Raw genomic sequence first — 23432 nt, 5'->3', positions numbered from 1 at the left:
CTCCAGGTTCTCAGAGTGGGGCCCCTCCACCCCTTGGGCCCTTCAGGAGGGGCTGTTACTTTCGGTGTCCTGGCTCTCGCCCTCAGACACCTGGCTGACTGCCCCTCGGACAAGCCCCAACTTGTCTAAACCTCAGTGGTGGATTGAGCTTAGGCTCCAGCTGGGCCCGGCCACATCCAGAAGGCACCTGACCTGCCAGGAGGGCTGGGAAATATCCCCTGCCCTAGCCCTGGGTCATTCAGGCAGCCCCTTGGTGGCCTCTCCATTCACGGGACTGCCCGCCCCCAGCGAGCTGCTGCCATGACTTTCATTGCCGTGTGTGTGTGTGTGTGTGTGTGTGTGTGTGTGTGTGTGTGTGCGCGCGCGCGCATGCGCGCCAGCCCCAGCTCACTCTCAGGGTCAGACCCCTCCTGCAAGTCACACCTGCATGCCCAGAGTTCCCCAGGGGGCCCCAAGCTGCCCCCTGCGCCCTCTTCAGCTCTCACCCCGTGTCCAGTCTGTACCCAAGGGCAGGCTGGACCTGGTCCAACTCAAGGTTGGCTGGACCCAGTCCCTCCCCCCTCTTTCCCTGGGGGTTACTGTGGCTTTGGAACTGGACTCCCCTCCACCCATCCATCACTCCCCACCCCAGCTCAAGTCCAGTATCCCAGCCTTCTGTACATGGCAGGCTTTGGGCTGGCAGAGATGCAGCCTTAGGCTTTTTTCAAAGGCTGGTCACTCCACTTTTGCTTTCTTCTTGCTATCATCTCAGACCTTGCCATTCACCCCGTAGCTGACTGACACTAAGTGGACTGTTGGTCTTGGACCTGGGGCTCTGGCTACGGAGACCTCCCTTCTAACTGGTCTCCGAACCTGCAGTGGGGAGGTGGGATGGTGGGGTTGCCTGGGTGGTCCCTTGGGTCCCTGAGAGCCACACTCTGGTCCTGCCTGTGGGGTGTTGTCGCCTCTCATGCAGGGTAACCCACCGGGCCCATGGGCCACGTTCCCAGGAGCCCTACCCCAGGGGTTGGCTCTGTGCCTCCCAGCATTATGACACGGGTCCCACCGGCTTGTCAAGGCACCCATGTCCTCGAGGGAGACGGAGGCAGGGAGGGAAGGAAGGGCAGGGCAGCCAGGAGAGAAGACAGGTATCCACGATCTCCAGTGGGGGCGGGGGGTACTGCGTTGAACCTATGCCCCAGGATCTGATGCCCTGAGCTCCCGCCAGCGAGGGGACTTGATCGAGGCCCTGACTCCTGGCTCCCTGCCACTGCGCTTGCCCCAAGCCTGCCCAGCTCAGCAAAGATTGCCAGGGCCATGGAACACATGGCCCAGAATAGTGCTACGATGCCAATGAGTGGCATTCTATCACGAGGCCAACCACATTGAACAGTACCTCCCATCCCCCAAAGGAAAAACCCTCCTCTTGAAGGGCCTAAGGGGTGGAAGGGCCCCACTCTGAGAACCTGGGGGGGTGCAGTATTCATCCATTGCTGGCCCCCACCTCCGTGGGCTCCGGCCTCAGGAGGGAAGGGCTTTCAGGAAGAGGCGAAGGCAGTTCCATGCCAGACCCCTGGGGCAGAGCATCGTCGCCAGGGGTGACACAGGGCCCCTGCCACCCCAGAGGGCCCGGGCAGCTCCAGCACTGAAGGGACCCAGCATGGGCTGCCAGGTCAGGGCTGGTATGAACTGCCCGGGGCCACCACCTTGACAAAAGACCACACGGGGCCTTCAAACACAGATCCAGGCTCTTGTGTTCCTTTGGTGGCCCATGGCTGCTCAGGGAAGCCCTGGCTTCCATGGCCCAGTGCCCAGGACCCTGGTGCGGGATGAGGGCAGAGCCGTCAGGCTGGAGGTAGCCTGCCTCCTGCTTAGCCCAACGGGCTTGCCACCCAAAGGGCATTTCTCTGAGGACTGTCTTCCCTTCGTCCCCTCTAGGGCAGATCTGTGTTCCCTGGCTTCACCAGCTGTGTCCGCGATCCTTCCTAGCGAGCCTGAGCCTGCGTGCTACGACCTGGGCATGGCTCTGCTGGCATAAAGGGGGACCTACTGGGTGGAAGCGCTGCTGGGAGCCTAGGCCAAGCCGGCACAGGTGAGTGTACATGGCCCTGGATCCTGTCCCCATGAGGCCTGAACCTCCTAGGAGTGCGCCCCCTGGTGCTCACATGGGTGTGGCACACGACTCTGCCCACAGCCGACATCCCATACCATTCTGAGCCCCCAGACTCCAAGACCAGCTCCCTCTGGTGATCTGCAGCCAGCTCTGCTTCAGGGATAGCCGGGGCAACAGAAGGTAGGGCTAGAAGGGAGGGAAAGGGGGCAGCCTGGGGCCTTCTGCCTGGTTTCCCGGGTCCTCTAGGTGCAGCCTCCAACCTGAGGGTGCTCAGGACCCTTCCTTGAAGGCAGGGAAATCAGCAAGTAGGCAACCCAAGGCTGGGCGTGGGCACACAGAGGCAGAACCCGGGAGCCAGCCGCAGTAGCCCAGGGTGGCTCCCCCTTCTGCTGGGTCCCCAGGCACCCTGAGAGGTGGCACGCACACAGCCTTATTGCACAGTGCTTCTTTAATTGAAAGACAACAATCGACCTCAGAAGCAGCCCCTCCTCAAGCTGGGTGTGATGGTTTGAAACCCCCACCAGACCAGAGGCCAGAAGGCAAGGGGAGGGGAGACTGAGCCATCATGGGGGGAAGATGGACAGTGAGAAGCATGATGGGAACTCCAGTGGGACAGACCCTCAGGGTCTGGCTGAGCCCAGGGCTCCACTCTTGGCTGTGGAGGAGAGGGTGCAGCACTTCCCTGTCTGCTGGGTTCCGGAAGGATCACCCAGGCTTTGGGCGAGCCTGGGCAGAGTAGGAGGGCAGCTGTTCCCCACTCCTGCCTGCCTGGGTAAGGGCTGGGCAGAGCCCAGAGAAACAGAAAGCAGACCTAGCCCAAGTATGTCAGAAACGAGGGTGGGGGGGACAGACAGAGAGAGCTGGACAAGACTGGTCCAGGGGCCAGGAGACCCCGGAGGCTGCCCTGGGGGGCCATGAACTTGCAGAAGGATGGCAGGGGGCTGAGGAGGGCAAAGGTAGCCGGCTGGGCTGAGGAGTGATGTGAGTCTGGCAGGTGGGGTGGGCTTAGTGGGGTCTCCATCCTTGATCCCCCCAGAGCCAGGGACCGTTTTCCTTGGACTGGAGCCTCAGATCATTTGCTTTTGGGGTGAATGGGAAGAAAGCTTGGTGGGGGGGCGCCTCTGAATGGGTATGATGTGGGTGGGCAGGGGCAGCTCTGAAGCCAAGGGGCATGTGATGGGGCCCAGGCATCATACCCCACCTGCACACTTGGGAGCCAGTGTGGGGGTGTCAAGGGGCCGTGAGTGGAGGGTGGGGGTCGAAGGTAGGGCTTGGTTCCCTTGCTTTGTTGCCCCTTCAGGACACATGCCATGCACCCCAGGAGACCCTTCCCAGGCCACCACCACAGCGGCTGCCACAGCCTCTACTTTTTATAGTTCCCAAACTGGATGGCCAGGCGGTCAGTGACGCAGCGAAAGGTGGCCGGCTGCACCTCCCAGTAGGGCACAGGGTTGTTGAAGAGGCTGATGCCATTGTAGTAGGCCCGCTTGACCCCGAAGCCCACCGGGCAGAAGTCGTTGACGCCCACCTTGGTGATGTTGTTGGTGTGCAGATAGACCACCTGGGGACAGAGAGGTGTGGCTCAGGGCAGCAGGCCCCCTTGCCCCCGCCCCCAACCCTGTTCCTGAGTCGGCCCCACTTGGGGAGCCCAAGCAGCGGGCAGAACCCATAAGCCTGGTGCCCTCCATGCCAGCTGAGTCCTGCCCAGCCGCCTCAGGGGTTCATGTGCTGCATCCATACGACCCTTTGAGGGCCTGGAGGTGATTCTTCCATTGTCTGGAGGAGTACAACCAGGCTTGCAAATGGTTGTCAGGTGGCTGTTGAGCAGTGTTCAGGCACTGGTGTGTGACTGGGTGCTGGGATGGGGGGTTAGTGGGGTGGGTGTGAATGGGGCTGTTGATGTGGGAAGGATGCCACCCTGGGTTCACACAGTCCCTGGCCTTCCTCTGGGTTCCCTGGACTGAGGGTCTCCTCCTCCTCCCAGTTCTCAGGAGCTCTTGCCCCCCCCAACTCCTTGAAGGCTCTCTCTATGGGACTGTAGGGTGGGGGGCATGGACTGTCTGATGGGGTGGGGCAGAGGAGTGCGGCATGGAGGGCTGCAACAGTGCCTTCTAGAGGTGGCAGGATATGGCCGCCAGAGGGCACTGCCGCTGTAAGTTGGCAATCCCCTTGCAGGGCAGGGTGATGGACTCCCCCCGACTGGACAGCCTGCAAGAATGGCCAGTCTCCTGGCATGTAGGCAGAGACTGAGGTCCAGAGCAGGCCCAAAGAAGACCTTGAGAGGACCCCTTGATCCCCTCATCAAGCCACTTCCTGCCCAGACTATTCCCCAAGCCCCTGGGCCTGTGACACCTTTGTGGGGTCTCACCCACCCAAGAAACTCCAATACTTTGGCCACCTGATGCGAAGAGCTGACTAATTTGAAAAGACCCTGATGCTGGGAAAGAGTGAGGGCAGGAGGAGAAGGGGATGACAGAGGATGAGATGGTTGGATGGCATCACCCACTCAATGGACATGAGTTTGAGTAAACTCTGGGAGTTGCTGAAGGACAGGGAAGCCGGTGTGTTGTGGTCCATGCGGTTGCAAAGAGTCAGACACGACTGAGAGACTGAACTGAACTGAACTGAACCCACCCGAGAGACCTTGAGCTCAAGTATCTACCAGGCTGGTTCTGGCGCATCCTGCCACCTCGCCACCCCTGTACCCAGCCTCCTCGCTGTCCACAGTGCAGTCCCTACTCTGCCCTTTCGCTTTCTCAGCACCTTTCCAGATGAGGAGCTGGAGTCACCAGCCAGAGCACACATCTGACCAGCTGCACAGCGAGGTCCCGTTCTGCTCCGCGATGGGTCCGAGCACTGACAGCTAGGGTCTCATCTCAGCAGCTGCCCTGGGAACATCGGCTGCCCCCTCCCCTCGCCGTGTGTTAGAAAAACCTGGCTCTCACCTGGAGGAGCTTGAGGTCTGGAAGACCAGACGGTACCCTGGACAGCTTGTTGTTGTCCAAGTGCAGTTCCCGCAGCATGGGCAGAAAACTCAGGCTCCCGTTCTCAATCATGCGGATCTGGTTGTGGCCCAGCCCCAGCCTGGGAAGGGATAGATGAATAAAAGACGATGTAATGGGGTCTGTGGGCCACAGGGCACTGGGCGAACTCAGGGCCCCCTGAGACACCCCCCTCCCCAGCCTACCTGTACAACTTGGAGTAGCGGAGCAGATCTTCTAGCTCGATTGCCTGGATTTTGTTGTGGTCCAGGTGGAGTTCATTGAGGGTCTCGGGGAGGTCTGCCGGGAAAAAAGGATCCTCTGAGTTGAATCCAGGAGGGAAGACTGTGGGGTGGGGGAGGGCTGGTCCTGTGTGTGTGTGTGTGTGTGTGTGTGTGTGTGTGTGTGTGCACGATTTCACTCCTGATGGAGCAGAGAGCCGAATTCTGCCCCAGGATGGGAGAGGGGCGACCAAAGCCCTCCCTGAGTACACTGGGTGGTGGCTCCAGATGGCTCCGGGCTCCTTACCTGTGCCCCCCCACCTGTGCCCCCCCAAAATGTGGGAAAGAAGGGCTACCTCCCTACCTTTGGGGATGCCAGTGAGCTTGGCCTCGGAGATGCGAAGGTAGTTGAGCTTCAGGCCATCAAAGGCTCCAGGTTCAAAGCCACTGTTCTCCAGGGGGTTCCCACCCATTTCTAGGAGAGAGGCTCTCTCAGCCCTGAAGCCAAGGCTAAGCATCTGTCCCCATACCCTTGGGGCCTGTTGCTTCCTAAGGGGCCCCCACTAAGCACCCACTCCCCCATCTCCCCCTGAAAGCAGTGCCACTAATTTACTGGATGAGCTGCAAACCCCTTGCTGTTGAACACCACGAGCTACCAAGGGCCCTGGGCCTGGCATGGGCCCTCGGGGACAAGGGGAGCCAGCCCAGCTTCTCCCACCTGGCCCCTGGCTGGCAGGCTGTGCCACCTCTATACTTGTCCTTTCCTTACGGGCCTGGGTTTCTCTTCACCTGGCCTTGGCAGCTCTGGGGTGTGACCCTAGGCAAGCCTCCAGAACGTTCTGTGAGGCCAGCTGGCTTGTCCATGTCACCAGGCTGCTCCGGCCGGCAGAGACCCCCTCCTTGACCCTCCCCCTTCCCTGTCCACCCTCACCACAACGGAGGACCACCACAACCTCAGGACCACCTGAGGACCACCACAGGGCGGGCCTGACTCACCAATGCAGTTCATGTTGCGAAGCCCACTGAACACGCCCTTGGGCACCTTGCGGATGCGGTTGTCATGGATGCGGAGCTCCACCAGGGAACTGGGCAGGTTGGGAGGGATCTCCACCAGGTGGTTCTTGGAGATGTAGAGCTTTTGCAGCTTCCGCAGGGGACTGAAGGCCTTCTCGTGGATCTTGGAGATCTTGTTGTTCACGAGGACCAAGGCCTGAGGTGGCACAGAAGGCCTCAGTTCCCCGCCTGCCTGCCTGCCTTCTCCTCTCCCCTCTTCCTTGCCCCTGAGGTAGTGATTCACGTTGTCGGGGCTTCACAGATGCTGGAGCCCCAGCTCAGCTTCCAGGAGATCTACCTCTGCTCATGGGCAGAGTGCAGAGCAGGAGCCGGCACTCAGATTTAGCAAGGTCGCTGTAGCTCGTGCCCTGGTTACCCTACCTGCACCCTGGTTGCGATGCAACCTTTCCTTACTGAGCTGCTGGGAGGAGCCAATAAGATGCAAAGGTAGCAGTCAACAGAGAGAATTGGGCTGGGTGATCCTGTCCTTCCCTGGTGGCTCAGAGGGGAAAGAGTCTGCTTGCAATGTGGGGAGACCCGGGTTTGATCTCTGGGTGGGGAAGATCTGCTGGAGAAGGAAATGGCCACCCACTCCAGTGCCCCTGCCTGGAAAATCCCATGGATGGAGGAGCCTGATAGGCTACAGGCCACGGGGTCACAAAGAGTCAGACACGACTGAGCAACTTCACTTTCCTTTTATCTTGTCCCGACATTGCACATGTGCCCATGACCCTGGGTGCTCCCACCACAGCTGCCTCCTAACCTCTCTCAGGACTCCCTGGGTCCCCGGTCCCCTCTCACATTGCATAAGTGCGTGCCAACACCCATCAGAACCCCACCCCTCCACACGCCCACCGGGTTGCAGGCCTGCTGCCTCTTTCCAGACCCTTGGAAGAACCAGGGTAGGCTTACGTAGAGGTGCTGGAGGCCTTTGAAATCATCTTTTCGGAGCTCAGAGATGTCATTGTTCTGCAGGTCCAGCAGGGTGGTGTCGGGCGAGATCTCCTTGGGCACAGCCTTCAGACCTGGGGGCCGGCGCAGCAGTCAGCAGTGTGAGCCAAGGCCATGGCCATAGCCCCAGCCCCAAAGGGGCGCACATGTGGACCCTCACATGGGGACTCCACGGCCGCAAGTGGGTGCAGCTCCAAGGCCAGGGTTGTACACTCTTTTCCCTCCCCACGTTCTTTCAAGCAGACCCAGGGACACCCTCCCACAGTGAAATTAGGATCCCTGGGCTGGATCCGGATCACCCCCTGCCCACCCTCAGCCTTCCACATCCATCCGCCACAGACTGACCCAGGTCGGAGCACTGAACAACCCGCAGATGGCAGTGGCAGCCAAAAGGGCACATGGCGCTGTAGGTGGGTGGGAGGGAGTCCAGGTCTGGGATGCCCGAGGTTGTTTCTGCACCCGAAGCTTCCTCATCATTCAGCATGGGCAGCCCATCGTCCAGAGTGAAGTCCCAGAAGGCTTTTTGCTCAAAGGGCAGGGCCTGGCTCAGGGCCAGCAGGGCCGCAAGAGGCCACAGGGGCCACATAGTGGGCGTGCCTGAAAAGCCAGGGTGAGGAGGGGCCATCAGAGGAGCCCAGTCAATGCCCATGCCCAGGGGGCTGGGGTTCTGTGTGTGTGCTGTCTTCATGTCTGTCACACCTCCCCAGGGCAGCCAGACCCTGGGCTGGAGTGACCAGGAGGGAGGTGTGGGTGGGCAGGAGTCCCTGGGCAGGGTGGGGGCATGGCTGGCTTCCTTCTGTCCTGCTCCGTTTCCAGGCAGGACTTTGCCACCGTGGGCCATGCCCTATCTTTCCAGTTAGGGAGTCTGCACCCCTCCAATGCACAAGCACACACACACACATGCATTGCCCCCCTCCCCGCACAGGACAATGAGTCAGCCTCAGCCTATGTGGGGGGGGGGATCGGGGAGGTTAGTGGAGGTGGCGGAGAGGGAAACCCAGTCCTCTGCCACCACAGATCTTGAAGAATTAAGATTGAAAGATAACCACGGGGGCCAGGGCCAATCCTTTCCTGCCTGAGCCCCCTTTGCAGTGCACCCATGTTTTTCTAAGAAAGTCAAGAGACCAAGGCACCAGGGTGGGCATGCTGGGCAGAGCTGGGCTAGCCCTAGCCCATGTGTGGAATACCAGAGATCGAGGGGGAACCCTGATGTCCCCCCACATCCTTGCTGCTACTGGGGGGTCTTGGCTTCCTCCTCTGGCCCACGAAGCCTTCCCCTGCCTTCTATCCAAGGCCCGCCCCCCTGGAAAGGCCACTGGAGGGGAACAGGCTACTGCCAGGGTGGCGGGCAGGGTCAGGCTTGTCTGGAGTCCCCCAGGCCAGGAAGCAGGCTGAGGGTGGGAGTGGGGGGAAAGCCGTCCTGCCCAAGCCTGCCCCTGGTGCCCACATCTGCCTGCCTTCTCCTCCTCCAGCAGAGGCTGCCCCCATCCACACGGGCTCCTCTAGCAGAAAATCTTGTCCCTGAAGAGGATGCCCCCTCACCCAGATTTCCTGGGCAAGCCCCAGCCTCATTTTCCCAAGTGTGACACAGGGATACACGTGCCCGCCTTGCTTGTTTCCCAAGCACAGGGTGTCTGGGGTTGCCCCACGTGCGGACCTCAGCCCTACCCCACAGAGGCCCTCACTTGGGGCCCATCTTGGCCAGGGGAGGAGTTTTTTGGGGCTTCAGAGGGGTTGGGGTGAGCCCCCCCGAGCCTGATGGCTGGATGCAAAGTGGGGAGAAGCCCCAGGCAGGCCCAGTGGATGTGGGGCTGGGCTGGTGGCCTGGGGGGCTGCTGCCTTGGAGCCGTGCCACCCTCAGGCAGTGGGAGGGCCTGTGGCCACTTGCAGACCTGTTGGCACAACAGCTCTGCCCTCTGGGGTTCCCATTGATCGCCATCCGGCCACCCTCTCTCGCACCTCTCTGGCCCCTCAGAGCTGGTCATGTGACCTGTCCTGGCTCCCACCTTTGCAGCAGCTGGGGCGGGCAGTGCGCTTGGCAGGCAGATGCTGGAGGTGGGGGATGGGGTCCCCAGTCTGGGGTTCAGTGGCCTCAGCGTCAGAGTCAGCCCCAGAGCGCCCCCAGCAGGCCGGCAATCCTCTTGAGTGTGCAGCCCCCACTGATAGACTCAGAAAAGCCACCTTGCCTCCCAGGTCACACAGCAAAGTGAGGGTCCCTCTTGGTTGGGGGAGCCCCTGGCCTTCCTGGCTCCTTTGGGCCTTGAGCGCCTGTGGTCACACTCAAGGTCCCATCAGCCCTATGCTGGTCCCATAGGACTGGGGGAGTCTCCACTCCACCCCACCCCCAGCCCCGAGGGTCTTGGCACAGAGTGGGGAGAAGACCCTGTGTTTGCCTACCTGGACCAGTAGTCCCTTTTCCTTCCCACAGGTTTTCAAAGCACAAGGCAAGGTAGGGTGGGCCCAGGCTTCCCAGGCATGGCTGGACCCCCAAAGTTGAGAAGAGGAAGTGAAAGGGAGGATGAAGGCAGGAGGGCAAGATGGAGCAGGAGGCGGAGGAGACTGCTCCCCCCTCCCCTGGCACCCCTCCCAAAGCCGCTACCTCACAGGGGGAATGAGTCAGGGCTGAAATACCCCACTGGAGCCTTGGGAGGCTCTGGGATCCACCATCCACCTGGACGGCTGGGGTGGGGTGGTCCGGCCAGGCCTGGGGGACTGGGGAGGCCTGGGGGCCTCCACAGGGAGCCTTGGCCTGGGTTTGGGCCCTCCACATGGAGTTCCCAGGCAGAACTAGCCACCGAGGCCCTACGTGAGCTCCTGAGACCCTCCCTGGGGGTGCAGGGTGGGGAAGGGCGGGTTCCATTGGAAGCTCAGTCTGCGGGAGAGGGAAGCTGAGGTCTTGAAGGCCCCCAGAGCCCTCAGGGCAGAGGACAAGGTTTGGCTGGTTCTGCCTGGCTCCTGGCCAGGCCCAGGCAGTGGGCAGGCTGGCGGGCTTTCCTCCACAGCCCTCCTTTCCCCACAGAGAACTGGCAAGAGACTCAGTGCCCAGAACTGTGCAGAGGGGAGAGGGGCCAGCTGCATACCAAGCCTGCCAGAGACCACGAAAGACACCCCCGGGCCTCAGGGCCAGAAGGAGCCAGGGAGGGGCCTGGAGCGGGCGCCCAGGACTGAAGTTCCATCTGATGGAAGAGAAAATGGAGACCTAGAGAAAAGAACCCACCTCAGGTGATGCCAGGCCCTCAGATTTTCACTATGGACACAGAGGGTGAGAACCATGGCTGGTCCCCCCAGCCTAGCCAGGCCTCCGGGCCTCAGTTTCCCTTCATTGGCCTCCCTGGGCGTGTCCCCGAGGACTTCAGGTGGCCTTGGGCCTCATCAGGGGGTTCTCTGAGCTCAACGAGCTCCACCTCCTCAGAGCAACGGAAAGAAGTGGTGATGGCGGTGAGGCCTCAAGCCAGGCGCCCACAGGTGGGAGTGAGGACCGCCCCCCCCCACCAACATGGCTCTCCTTGTCTGGCCCTCTGAAAGGCTGCGCAGTCCTCTGACTGGGATGGCTCCAGGTCCCAGCCAAACAAGACGCACTGGCAGCCACTGAGAACACGGAGGGGCCATGCCAGGCATTCACACCAGGCCAAGGGTGGCAGGAGTGGGCCCTGAGGTCTGGCAGGCCCTGGGAACTCACTTACAGATGTGTGGCCCACAGCTGCCAAGTCACAGATGCCGGACGCCTAAGCCCAGTGCCTGGCTCCACCGAGCAACCCGACCTGAACTCGGACACACGTGCCATCTTCCACTCAGCCCTGCTGGTGCCCACTTTTCTGTCCGCTTCCCTCCCAGAATCCAACCCATCATCCCCTGCACCCTCCAGCTCTAGTCTCCCCTTAGGTGGCACCCAGACAGAGGGCACGGATGCCATCCTTGGGTCTTCCTGAAGCTGATGTGTGTGCGCGCATGTGGGGATGACTGTGTGAGGGGCTGGTGGCTGCAGTGGAGGTTGGAGTGAGCCCTGCCCTGCTTGTGTCTACACCCCAGCCACCTCTGAACCCACCGCTGTGGCCTCAACACGCCTTCCAGCTCTGAGGGAAGCGGGCATCCAAGTGTGGCTGGCCAGGACGGCTCCTTCCTGTTGGGTCCTGTGCTCCCGCAGCCTTCAGGCACAGACTCGACCTGGATGTGGGTGTCAGAGACCCACAAGGAGCCAGCCCATCTGCTGCAAGGAGCTGGCCCTGGGCCAGTGGCTGGTGCTACCCAGGCCAGACCTCTCTCCCCACAGCCCTGAAGACACCCATCACACCCCCATCCTGCTGGGAAACCTCTGGAAGGCAGGAAGGTCTAAGGGCTGGCCTTCCACTGTGCCAGAAGTCAGGCAGGAAATGAGCCAGGTCACCTGGTCTTTCCGCCCCAGAGCTTTCCTTCTCCCGCTCACTGAAGAAAGCCCAAGGGAGAGTGAGGGTGCTGTCGCTTCCCAGGGGTGCAACAGGAGGCCCAAATGATTTCCTAACTCAGCCTTCCCCAGGGCCAGCAGGAAGTGCTGTCTCTCCCATTGACTCTCCACGACTCAGGCTGGAGGTGACGCTGATGGAAAACAGGGCTCTGTCTTGTGGGTCTGGAGGCCCCAGGCTTGCATCACGCAGCTTCTGGAAACATAGCATCTCTCGGGCCAGCACCATCAATAGTTCCCCTCGGCCCGTGGGGACAGATGGCCCTGCCCCGCCTCCAGCTGCAGGGAAGTGGCCTGGGAAAGCCATCACGCCACCCTGGCCTGGAGGGTCCCCCAAGCTTTTAGGCCCCAGCAGGCACTGGACCCCACAGGGAGATGTTCTCAGCCAGGCTCCCAGAACCTGAGGCCCTTGGCTGCCTTGCTCCCTTGTGGGACTGGGGGCTTGGCTTGGGGTGGAAGTCACCCTCTGCAGCCAGCCTAGGTCTTGCTGGACCTGTGACTTTCAGCCCCTCCCAGGGTTCCCCCTCCGTGTGGTGGGGTGGCTTGTAAACCCCTAGGACCACCATCAAGGCCAAACTGGAACTGAGACTGTGAGAGGATGGAGGTGGCACCCAGCTCCCCAGCTGTCCCTGTCTCCGGAGACAGGGCTCCCAGAGTCAGTCTCCCTCTGCCCTCTGTCTGGCTCCTTCAGGTCCCAGTTTTGTTGCCCAAATCTGTGATCCTTTGGAAACTCGGGCCTCTGACCGCTGCATCCCTTTTTGGCCATCTGATTCTCCTAGAGGCTGCTGGTGGGCAAGACGTGGGGGCAGGTTCACTGTTGCATGCAGCCTGGGACCTCTCCCAGCCAACTGCCCCGTGTCCTGCAGCTCTGCTCCGTGCTGCAGTTTCTGCTGACTTGGGCCTTCATGCCATGGACCAGGAGAGCTAGGTGTGAGCTGGCTGGGTGGAGCCCCAAGGCCCCTAAACCCCGAGATTGGATGTGTTACCCAGGGAGAGGAAGCAGGGAGTCGTCAGAGTCCCCGGCACCTTTGGTGGGTTTGGGATGTCAGAGATCCCAGCCCACCAAGGAGCACAAACTGGGCTACTGAGAAGGTAGGGGACAAGCCAAAGAGGGTTGAACTGTGGCTGGTGCTCCAAGAGCCTGGGCAGGGGCCCAGAGGGAATGAAGGAAGCCCTGGGGGACCCTGGGGCTGATGGCTCCAGGTGTGGGAGGGCTTTCACCCCAGGACCTCTTATCTAGAAGGTTCATCTTACCACAACCCCAGTGAGCAAGACTAAGCAGACCCCTTCCCCTTTCCCCCTCAGGCCATCTCCCACTGGCTTCCTTGAAGATGGGATTCACCAAGAAGGTTTTGTGCGTGATCGAAGTTTGGGTGGGCCCAGTACATGAGCAGAGAGAACAGAGGGGATGGGAGGGCACTGTCTGGTCCGAAAACCAGCCAACAGGAGGGTGGAGCTGGCAGGATCCTGTGTGCCTGCCTTCAGGAGCCCATGCCCATCCCCCTTCCCCCCCTGTGGCTCATAGCAGGGGGCCCCAGGAGGCTCACTGTCACCCTCCAGCCCCTTGAATGGAGCTAAACCCTTGGGCTGGTGTGTCCCGTCCCACCAGCAGGGTAGAGAGGCTCAGGGAGGGGTGCCCAGCTCAAGGCAGGGACCGAGATCTCCCACCTGGGGTAACTGATGAGGACGATTGGGAGGCTGTTGTGGTGGGCGTGGGAAGACCTTTTCTAACAATCTAGGGTGTTAGCACATGGGCAAGGAAGGGGAGGGCCCAGATATGCCAGCCAAAGGACCAATGGCTCAGTGGCCTAGCAGGTGGAGCTTTGGAGACCCTGGAATGGGGCTGGGGCCCTGCCTGGGGGCAGGGGGCACACGCCAGACAGTGCCTGGCCCTATGGACACTTTGGGCGTTGGGCTGTGCCTGCTGTTCACGTGCTCCTGGGTGGCCCTGGGGGCCGGTCACTGTCCCAGGCTATGTCCCAGGTGACCAAGGACAAATGACCACTGGACGGGCCTGTCTCCTTGGGGTTTCTCCAGGGAGTGGGGGAGGGCTGGCTGTGGGTGGCTCTGGGAAGCAGGCTCATGACTGATTCCTCCTCTGGGACTTGACGCCAATGCTGGAAGGGACCCTCTGTGGTCCTGAGTGACTACAGAGTATCCCTAAAGAGAGGAGGTGCTTTCTTGTCTTTTGAATACCCCCTCTGCTCCAGTCCTTCCCTGTTCACCCTTCTGTGATGAGCCAGGGCCATTGATGGGACTGGGGAGAAATTCAGGCCAAGGCTTGTATGTCACCCTGCACAATGGTGAGAGGGCTAGCACCCCACGTTTTTGGGCCCCTAAAATCAACTGGCAAAGAAGTGCTGCCAGACCTGTGGTTGAAGGGGCTGGACCTCAGACTCCCCATCAACACAGTGAGGCCCCTGCTCCAGGGCAGGACATTAAAAGCAATAGGCTGGTTAATGCCTTCTGTGACCTGGGTCCTCAGAACCTGAAGGTGGGCCAGTGGGTGAGCCAGCCAGGGTGGCAGGGTTGCCACTCAGCTGCTGGCTACATGGTGGTGGGAGCTCTCCCTGATGCCAGCCTCTTTCCACGGCCTTGCCCCTGTGGCTGCAAGACAGCCATGTGCCTTTCTCTCGATGTGCCTATGGCAGCTGGTCATGGGGCATTCCGCACAAAAGCACTTCTGCCCAACCACCAGGGTGCAGATGGCATAAGTGCTTGCAGGCGGCCAGGAGGCGCTCACTTGTGCACACACAGGGGCAGCGACGTGTTATCTCTCCTCATGAACCCGAGAGCCTGGATGCACATTCCAGAGCATCTACAGCTTCTCTCAATCCCAACCAGTCCCCACAGGGTGGCTGGCCAGGAGGGGAGTGGGCACAGAAGCAGGAGACCTCAGGGCACGGGACTGGCCACATTGGCGACCTGAGCAGCCCTTAAGAAGACTTCAACTGTGAGAGCAATCTCCCAGGCCTAAGCGAGGTCTGCTCTGTGCCCCCCACCAGCACCCTGCCTCAGAGAACCCTGGGCCTTCTGCTCCACCAAGCAGAGCCAGCTCAGGAAGCTCTTGCCAACCCATGCCTAGGTCCCAGACCCATCCACAGAATGGTGAGGTGGGGCTCCCACCCCCCCCCCAGTCTTCCAGGGCACTCTGCTGGATTCCTTGGCAGGTCCCTTGGCATGCCAGCCATTTTGGGAGCTTGCTAGTACATGGGCTGGGGGTCCGGCTGCCTCCCACACCAATCTGCACACCCTGCAGTTGACCATAAGCTATCATGATCAACACTCAAGTGTCTCTAATGGCTCCCTGGATGCTATGGGGTCAATAGCCAGGGTCTGTCGGTCAGAAGCCCTGACCCCTGGCCCCAGCTCTTCCCCTGACTGGCAGGGCCACTGTTGGCAGTTTCCTGCCCCTCTCTGGACCTCTGTTGTCCCCTCTGTGTAATGGATGGGTTAGGGGGTCCTGTGGGACCAGCTCTGGAGGGCAACCCTGTTGGCACCATTTGGTTTCAGATCTGAGATGCTCTCTTCATTCTAGAGGTGCCCCCAGGTATCTGTGGGGTGTGGCCTTTGGGGAACAGAGCACCTAGCCTGGGATCTCTTGAACCCCACCCCTCCCTAAAGGTGCCCATCCTGGAATGATGATGTCCTCAAATTGACCCATGGAGCCCTCTGGGGCCCTGGGCCAAGCCGGCCTGGCTAACATGGCACAGTTGCCTGGGCTTCCTTCTGCACCCCGCTTTGGAGCCTCAGTTCAAGGAGGTTCTGGGGACAGAGAGGCCTGAGCCACTCAGGCAGCCCCACCCAAGCCCCCCACTCCCCACCCTCAGCCACGGCTCTGTGGACCCATGCCTCACCCAGGAGGAGATGAATGCAGAACATTCGCCTGCGAGTAAGCGAGGAATATCTGGGCAGGGTGCCTGGGGTGTGCCTGGGAAACCAAGTCTCCGAGCCCATGCCGTGGTCTAGCCTCAGGCCCTGGGGATCGCTCCCCAGCACTGAGTTCAGGCTGGCGCCCGCAGGTCTATGCTAACCAGGGGCCAGAGCCAGGCCAGCGGTGGGGGTGCAGGGCGTACCTGGGACTTGATGATGTTCTGGGTGGCCTCCAAGAGGCAGAAGCCCAGGGGGATGTGGAGTGTGAAGCAGGGCTGAGCAAGGGGAGAGGGAAGGGGATGGAGAAAATGCCTGGAGGACCTAGGGGGGAAAAGAGGCCTAGATGGGACCGGGACCAAGGAGGGGCTGCAGAGTGGCCATGAAAGGGCATGCTGGGAGCCTGCAGCGGGGGGCTTGAGAATCTGCAAGCAGCCTTGGGGGCGGGGGTGGGAGACCGCGGTGAGGGGGCCGCGGGGACAGGGGTAGGGATGAGGAGGGTGAGTTTGGGGAGTGCAGGATCAGGGCATCTGGAGGATGAGACAGCGGGGCAAGGGTGGTTCCAGGCCAGCTGTAGGAATGGTGGGGGACAGGATGGGGCTTGTGGGGGTGGGGGCCTTACCTGAGGAGAGCAAGCGGTGGGCACGCACTGGCTGGTGGGCAGCCTGAGGAATCGGCCAGTCCCTGTGTCCGTGTGTTGGGTCGTCTGAGAGCAGCTGCTCACTCCTGGGCAGTTCGGGGAGAGAGGGAGAGAGGGAGAGGGAGGCGGAGGGAGGGAGGCTAAAGGCTGGGCGGGCGGTCAGACCGACGGGGGAGGGGACGGCGGCGGGGAGGGGGCGGGGAGGGAGGGAGAGAGGGAGGGAGGAAGGGAAGGAGGGGGCAGGCTTCCAGGCCCCCCTGGCAGCTTCAAAGGGAGTAATTTTCTTGTAGACGGCTGGGCTAGCTGCACCCCTCCCCCTTAAGCCCCCCCACCCCGAGGACGACGCCACCAACTCCAAGGCCACGACCCCCTGCTCCCCACCCCGGGGGGTGCACACTCTCTCACTCAGACAAGGCCCCTTGGCGTCTCCGGGCCAACGACGACTCAGCCTCAGAGATTCAAACTTTCCAACGTCCGGATGGGGACACTGAGGCCCAACAAGGGGGGCGGGAGTTGGCTAGCTGGCCAGTGCTCGGCCTGGCAGAGGAAGGCGAGAGGGCAGAAAAGGAAGGGGGACAAGGGGGTGGTGGCCTCCTGGTACTACTCCAGCGAGGGGCCCCTGGAATCCTGTCCTGAGCCTTCCCAGAACAAACGTGTGGCAGCCGCAGTCTGGGGAGGAGGTGGTTGTTTGGGATCAGGGAGGGAGCCGTGGTGGATTGCTGGAAGGGCTGGATCCACTTCCCGGCCCACTCCAGCCTTTTTGTCCCTGTGACCTCAGAATGGGAACTGGCAGGGGGCAGTACAAATTCTGGAGGTCCTCCTCCCCGGCTTGCCTCCCCCGTGCTGAGGCTAGCAGAAGCTGATTCAGAGAGGTGGAGCCGGCCAGTCATCCTTCTTGCTCCATCTGAGCAGGTCCCCCAGGGTGCAGGAACCGTGGTGAGGGTGGCCACTTCCTCAGCGCTGAGACTGGTGCTGACCACTTCTTGGGGTAACCAGATCAGCCCACCAAGTGTCCCAGAAAGAGGCTATCAGCAGCCTTGACACCCACGCCATCCCTGGTAGCTCAGCCACTTCCTGAGAGACAAGCCCACCCCTCCTCCCCGTTCCGTGGGGTCCCAATTCCTCCTCCCCACCTCGGCCCTTTTTGCCCAGCTTCGGCCCCAGGGAGCCTCCTGCAAAAGCAGTTTTGGGGAGACAGAGGTGAGGGTTTAGATGGGACGAGAAACTGAGGCAAGGAGCGCCGCTGAGATCTGCAAAGGAGAATGGGGAAAGAAATGAAAGCCGGACAGAACTCCAGTGAGCCCAAAGGAGGAAAAAAAAGAAAAAACTCAAACAGGCAGGGGCCGAGGGCAGGTCAGGGAGAGGCAGAGCCAATGAAAGGAGAAGGGTGGTGAGGCCTCAGAGTCCCGCCCACCCAGCTAGCAGGTAGGTTCTAGAAAGTTCTACCAGGGCAGTGGCTGGGCCCAGATCCCTTTTCTTTTTGGAAGCATCCATTCAGGCATGGCTGGTTGGACCTGGGACACAGCCTTGACAAAGCTGTGGTGGCTCCCTCTTGTTCCTGTGGGTGAGGTAGTCACACTTGGTTGGAAGCATGTGCTCTTCCAGACATGGGGGTTGGTTTTGCTTATTTGTTTGTGTGTTTTTTTTTTCCTGTTTATTGGTGACATATTCAAATATCTCTGGCAGTAGAAGGACTCATACCATGAAGCCTGGGGTCACCCCATGGAGCAGCAAGCCTCATTCACAGCTGGGAAGGAGGAGAAAGAGGGTCCAAAACACATACAAGACCTTGTGCTCACATTGCGTGAGCCTGCAGGAAATGTCTAGAATCGGCACATGGACAGGGACAAAAAGTAGATTCGTGGTTTCTCAGGGGGGCATGATGGATAGTGTGGTGATAGCCAAAGGTATAAATTTTCTTTAAGACTTGATGAAAATGTTGTAAAATTGACTATGATGATGTTGGACCCTCTGTGAAGATATTAGACAAAAACCACTGTACACATTAAATAGGTGAATTAATTGTATGCTATAGATCCTTTCCAAAACATATTATGGAAAAATCTAGACAAGCTTTTTGGTCAATGCAATATAGCTCCATAAAGTTATTGAAACATTTTTTAAATGAAAAAAAAAAAAAAACAAAAAGGGCGCAAGGCATGCCTACTGCCTAAGGAGCCAAGTTGTTTACTGAGTAAGGTCCCACCTGGCCTGGTGCCCCTAGCCGCCCTCTGTGGAGCCTTGCACTGCTCTGGGGACTCTGTGGCCGGGCTGTGAGCTCTGTGGGGAGGGGACTGGGTCAGGCCATGGCCACACACAGCGCCAGAGGCACTCAGGAAGGCTTCCTGGAGGAGAGGACTTAGAGCAGACAAGTAGAGAAGAGGGACATTGTTGGCAGAAGGAAGACCATAAGGGACAGGAAGGCAGTTAGGTGGGAAACCTTAGTGGTGGGCCAGGGAGGCTCCTGGAGGGAACTTGGGACAGCAGTGAGGCGACACCCTGCACCTTGGAGTTCTTCCCCGCAGCTGGAGGTGCGTCTGGGACAATATGTCCGTAAATATGGTTCTTGCGCTTGGAAGGCTTTTCTGTCTGTGGTTTGCAGTCTGCAATAAGCCATAACTGCACGCCCGGCCCAAGGCCCATTGAGTCACTGGGCCTGGCCCTCTAATTTGGGGGCCACTCCCAGACCAGCCAGGCTGCACCTTGGTCCTGGGCCTCCCCCGACCCCTCCCTCTCCTCTGTAGCCGAGGAACAATGAGGACCCCAGTCGAAGCAGCCACTGAGCACAGCACATCCCTCTGGCCAGCGGAGCTGTGGCCTCCTGGCCTCTGGCCTCCTGGGGCTGGGAGGAGGCAGCAGGAGGCAGGGTAGGGCAGGCGTGGGGGCAAGGCAGGAAGGAAGAGCAGGCATTTCCTGAGGCCCCCAGGCCCTTGGAGGAGGCTAATGCACAGCTGTCTTAGCTCCACAAGAACCAGTGCAGACACGGCTGGCTGAGGGACTGGAGGTGGGGGCGGGTGGACTGGGAGGCAGAGGCCGGCCTCTGCCAGCAGGAGCCCAGGGGTGACTAACACCCTTTCCCAGCATTCTCTGCACCTCTGGGACATCACTGTACAGGCTCCCAAAGCCCTAGTCTGGACACTAGCCCCAAGGGGCTAAAGAGGACTGGGTGATCCTGCCAGCAGCCCCCTGCCCCTCAGCCAGGATACCTTAGCAGCCTCCACTTGTTAGAAGGTCCTTCTGCCAGGAGTCAAGAACACAGCCCGCTCAAGCTGCCTTTGCTGCGTGTTCCTCAAGGGCAGAGCCTGGTAGCCTGGGAGGTGGCCCAGTGGGCTGGGCTCCCAGAGGCTCAGAGAGCGCCTGCCCCAGCCTGAGCGCCAGCCCATCCAGATGCTCGCTCCCATCCTGTGTGCTTCTAGGGCCTGGAGAGATTAGCCTGGCCCTGACCTTCAGGGGCCCTCTGCCAGCCCCCTTTCAGGGCCTTCCTGGCCTCCCTGCCCTGCTGTGTCTGGCTGGTGCTCCCCTCTCTCTGCCTCTGCTAATCACTCCCCTTCTCTGTTCTTCTGGGCTCCCCAGTCCTTGTTCAGGTCTCTCTTCTGCATCTCTGTCACTTCCCTGGGCACTGAGTCAGTCAGCCTCAACTTCCACTGGTCCCCCTCACCCACCTGGAGCTCACTGGATGGGGCACAGTGAGGACTTCTGGGAGGAGGGGGCACAGGGAGGACTTCTAGGAGGAGGGGCGCAGGGAGGACTTCTGGGAGGAGGCGGCTCCCAGCGGTGTCCTGGGGCTGCCTTCTAGCCCCTCCTTGGAGTGCTCCCATGGGTTCTTGCACAGCCAGCCCAGTAGGGGGCATCACCCACAGGAGCCCCATTGCCAGGCAGGGACCTGTCACACACATACATTAGGGTCACTTCCTGAACACGCCACCCTGCCTAGAACTCAGCCAAGATCTTGGAGAGGGCCCTCAAGGCTTCTAGGCACTGCAGCCCCTGCACCCAAGCCGACAGCCCCAAGTTCACAGCCTTGCCTGCCGTCACTCTCAGCCTTCTGGTTTTATCCACTCCCCTTATCCGCACTGCCCAAATCTCTGCACCCTCATGGGCTGGGCAGGGGCAGGGCAGGGGCCAGGCCCACAGCAACTAGGAGCAGTCCCTCCCACCTCATTGGTTCCTTGGCATTCCGGAGGCCCCAGGGCCACAGGTATAACGTGCCCAGGGGACCCTCTGGATGCCTGGGGCCAGTCCCACTCCTTAGAGTGGGCCAAACCTCTGCTTTCTGGAAGGTTCCCAGCGCTGATGCCCGAGGCGTGGTCGGTGAAAGCTGGCACTCTCTATGCCAGAGCTTTTTTTGACCTTCCCTTGAGGACATAATCACACAGCGGCTCTGTGTCCCAGGCCGCCAGGGCTGTAATTTCAGGGCTCGAGGGGGGCTCCGTGGGGGCCTGGCCCACATCTAGCTATCTTTGGAGAGGCACGCTCTGGGTGTGCCTAGAGGAAGCAGCTGGACAGGGGACTGTGCCACAGGGCTGCATCTGTGGCCGCCTGCAAAACTGGGAGACCCCAGAAGGCCATGAAACAGGGTGTGGGGGCATGGTCCTCCCTTGGTGGACACCAGCCCCCAGGAGTGGGCCCTGGATCTGCCTGCTGCCCTGGGGCCAGCAGGCTCCAGTGGGGGTTGTAGCCGAGAGCAGGTGCAGGGCTGGGGGCCAGGCAGCCAGCCTCACTGGACTGGCCCTGTGTGCCCACCATGGTGCCACTGCTCACAGGTTAGGGTCGGGGGAGGCACAGGCCTGGGGGGGGGGCAGCATGCCTGCCACATCCTTTGCCCTCCTCACTCTCTAATGCCCCTTCCCCAGCCTGTCTTTCTCCAAGACCAGCACGTGGGTTTATGAGGCAGGAGGAATGCTTGGAACCTGCTGGGGGAAGCCCCTCGAAGGACTGGGTAGCTGGCCCTCGGGTTGGAGCCCTGGGGAGGAGGAAGAGGTGGCTGGAAGAACTGAACGTTGGTGGGCAGGACTCTGGGATTGTGCATGGGGCGGGGCCCTCGAGGTTCTTGGAAGGAGTGCCCCCCAGTTTCCTGTCCCCCTTCTCTGCTCCTAGTGGCCATTAGACTCTGTGACTCACTCCTGATTCCCACTGTCCCCACTGGTCTCATCCCTAGTCGTACTCCTACCGTCAGAGGACCTCTGCTACCTTGGTCCAGGGACTGATGAACGCCTTGCTTTTTGTCACCTGAAAGTAGTCACCCCTACCCTGTCATCACCAGCATCACCGTGATGACCATGAGGAGCCCTCTGATGCCCAGTGTATCTGGGTTACTCACTGGGCCACGCCCACTGCTGGGCACCACCGCCAGCAGGCACCAGTGAGCAGAGGGTGCAAGGTGGGCTTGGTCCTGCCACCAAGTCTTGGCTGCACTGTGCTTGCTCCCCTGGCTCGGGGTCTATCTGGGGTTCTCACTCTCCTCGGGGTCATGCCACCACAGGCACCACTCTGATAGGACTGAAGGCCCTGACATCCTAGCCCTCTTGGGGAGTTGCCTGAGCTGAACAGAGGGTCTTTGCCCCAGTCACCCCCTCCTTTGCTGGGAAGGCCTACCTAATGATGACAGGGGATATAAAAGTCCTGTGCCCTGTTCCAGCTCCCGACCAGCTTGGATCCAGGGCACCTGTGGGCCTTGGCTTGTCTTGCATTGTCGGTCACATACCAGCTTCTCCCTGGGCCCACTCTTATCCTCTCCTCCCCTCAAGAGCCTCCGAGGAGACTTCCTCACACCTCTCCTTGCCTCTGAGTTGGCTTCTGGGGAGCTCAATGGTGGATACCCACTCGGGGCTGAGGAGGGTCATGGAAGGATTGCCCAGCCCCTGCTGGGTTCAGTCCACCTGACAGAAGCCCCAAGGGCCAAGTGTTCTCTGTGTGAAGTGGAATTAGTTCAGAGTGTCTGCTCAGTAGGGAGGTAAGAGCAGTTGGGGGTGGGGGTTGCCCAACCTGAACTTCCTGTGCCTGTCGGGGGCCAGAACTCTGAGTCTGGGGAGGGGACTCGGGGCTGACTGAACAAGCTGAAGGGGCTGGGGGTGGGGGCAGGCAGCCAGACTGGGGAGGAGGGGTTGTGAGAGCTGGGAAAGCAACAGGGGGCCTCCCCACAGGGCCAGCGCCTTAAGGGTTACTGACCTCTGACCCAGTCCAAACAGGAAGTGCCATATCTGTGGGCCCAGGCCCAAGAGGAGAAGGAATGCAAGGATGAGTCCAAAGCAAACACTCCGCCAGCTTCCCAGGCCTCTCCCCACCCCCTGCCAGAGTCTGGCCTTTTCTCTGCTTAGAACTCAGGGCTGAGGCATGCGGGGGCTGACTACAGAATGGGACTGACGCAGGACTCCCAGCTCCCAGGCCCAGACCCCAAGGCGCTGGCAGGGCAAGATCTTGACAGTGGGCACTTCTTCCTTCAGCAGCTGTGCTGCATCCTCAGTGCCTGTTATGTGCTCTCTCTCTGGCCGCCATATTGCCATGAGCTCCCCACGCCCCGGGGCAGGGGCTGTGAACTGTTCCAATGACCTCCAACTGGCTCTCAGCACAGTTGAAGGGCCCGGTGGGGCTGAGCGCTCATAGCTAGCTGCTGTCTCCCCCACCAGGCAGACAGTCACCACCTCTTGTGTGTGTCCACTCCCAGGACAGGGATGCTTCCTGGAAAAGAGGGTAGTGATGCTTCCCTGAACAGTGGAGGTGAGCTGGGCCTCTAGATGGCTTTGGGCCAAGCTGCAAGGGGACGTCAGGACCCTGGCCAGGGTGGGTGGGGGTCGGGGGACTCTTGGAGAAGATTCTAGAATCAGGCCCTCTTAACCTCCTGCTGATGAAGCCATGTCCAGGATGTGGGCTCTGAGGGCTCCATGTACCCTGGATTGCCAGCGTGTACAGGCTGCCGAGATCCAGGAGGGAAGGAGGGAGGCCGGTGGAGGTGAATGGGCTTGAATGAGATCCATTTATTATGTTTAAGTCCAAACGAGCACCGTACCAGGCTGGGCCATCTACCGAGTGAAGGGGCCTTGACAGTCAATGGGACATGGGCACATCTGAAGCAGCAGGGTCTTCTAGAACTTTCTCCCAGTGGTGCATCAATCCATCAGAGCTGGGCCTAGGCTCCTGCCACCTCCAGTCCCCCCAGAGAAGGGGGTGGAGAAAGCTGGCAGTGGGG

General features: G+C 60.6%; 1 protein-coding gene across 2 annotated transcripts; it reads right to left on the bottom strand.

The window, feature by feature from the left end:
- Positions 1–2522: 2522 nt before the first annotated feature.
- Positions 2523–16357, bottom strand: BGN (biglycan). Of its 2 annotated transcripts, XM_065916117.1 has the most exons (9): positions 16229–16357; positions 15813–15930; positions 7644–7895; positions 7260–7372; positions 6291–6504; positions 5659–5769; positions 5280–5373; positions 5038–5176; positions 2523–3653 (listed from the first exon to the last, which is right to left on the bottom strand). In XM_065916117.1, the coding sequence occupies exons 3-9, from the start codon at positions 7882–7884 to the stop codon at positions 3456–3458; spliced, it is 1110 nt and encodes a 369-aa protein (XP_065772189.1). In that variant the 5' UTR covers positions 7885–7895; positions 15813–15930; positions 16229–16357; the 3' UTR covers positions 2523–3455. The 2 variants fall into 2 exon arrangements, with proteins under 2 accessions (XP_065772189.1, XP_065772188.1); XM_065916116.1 differs by lacking the exon at positions 15813–15930.
- Positions 16358–23432: the final 7075 nt, after the last annotated feature.

This window comes from Muntiacus reevesi, chromosome X (assembly GCF_963930625.1).
Source record: "Muntiacus reevesi chromosome X, mMunRee1.1, whole genome shotgun sequence".
NCBI lineage: Eukaryota > Metazoa > Chordata > Mammalia > Artiodactyla > Cervidae > Muntiacus > Muntiacus reevesi.
This window is presented reverse-complemented; position numbering and strand designations above follow the sequence as displayed.

Bases quoted from the DNA above. Each gene is read 5' to 3' on its own strand.
- BGN (XM_065916117.1), bottom strand. From the start codon at position 7,884: ATGTGGCCCCTGTGGCCTCTTGCGGCCCTGCTGGCCCTGAGCCAGGCC. The intron at 5,374-5,658 runs GTAGGGAGGTAG...TTTTCCCGGCAG, and splicing joins GCTCACTGGCATCCCCAAAG to ACCTCCCCGAGACCCTCAAT. The intron at 5,177-5,279 runs GTAGGCTGGGGA...ATCCCTTCCCAG, and splicing joins CGCTACTCCAAGTTGTACAG to GCTGGGGCTGGGCCACAACC.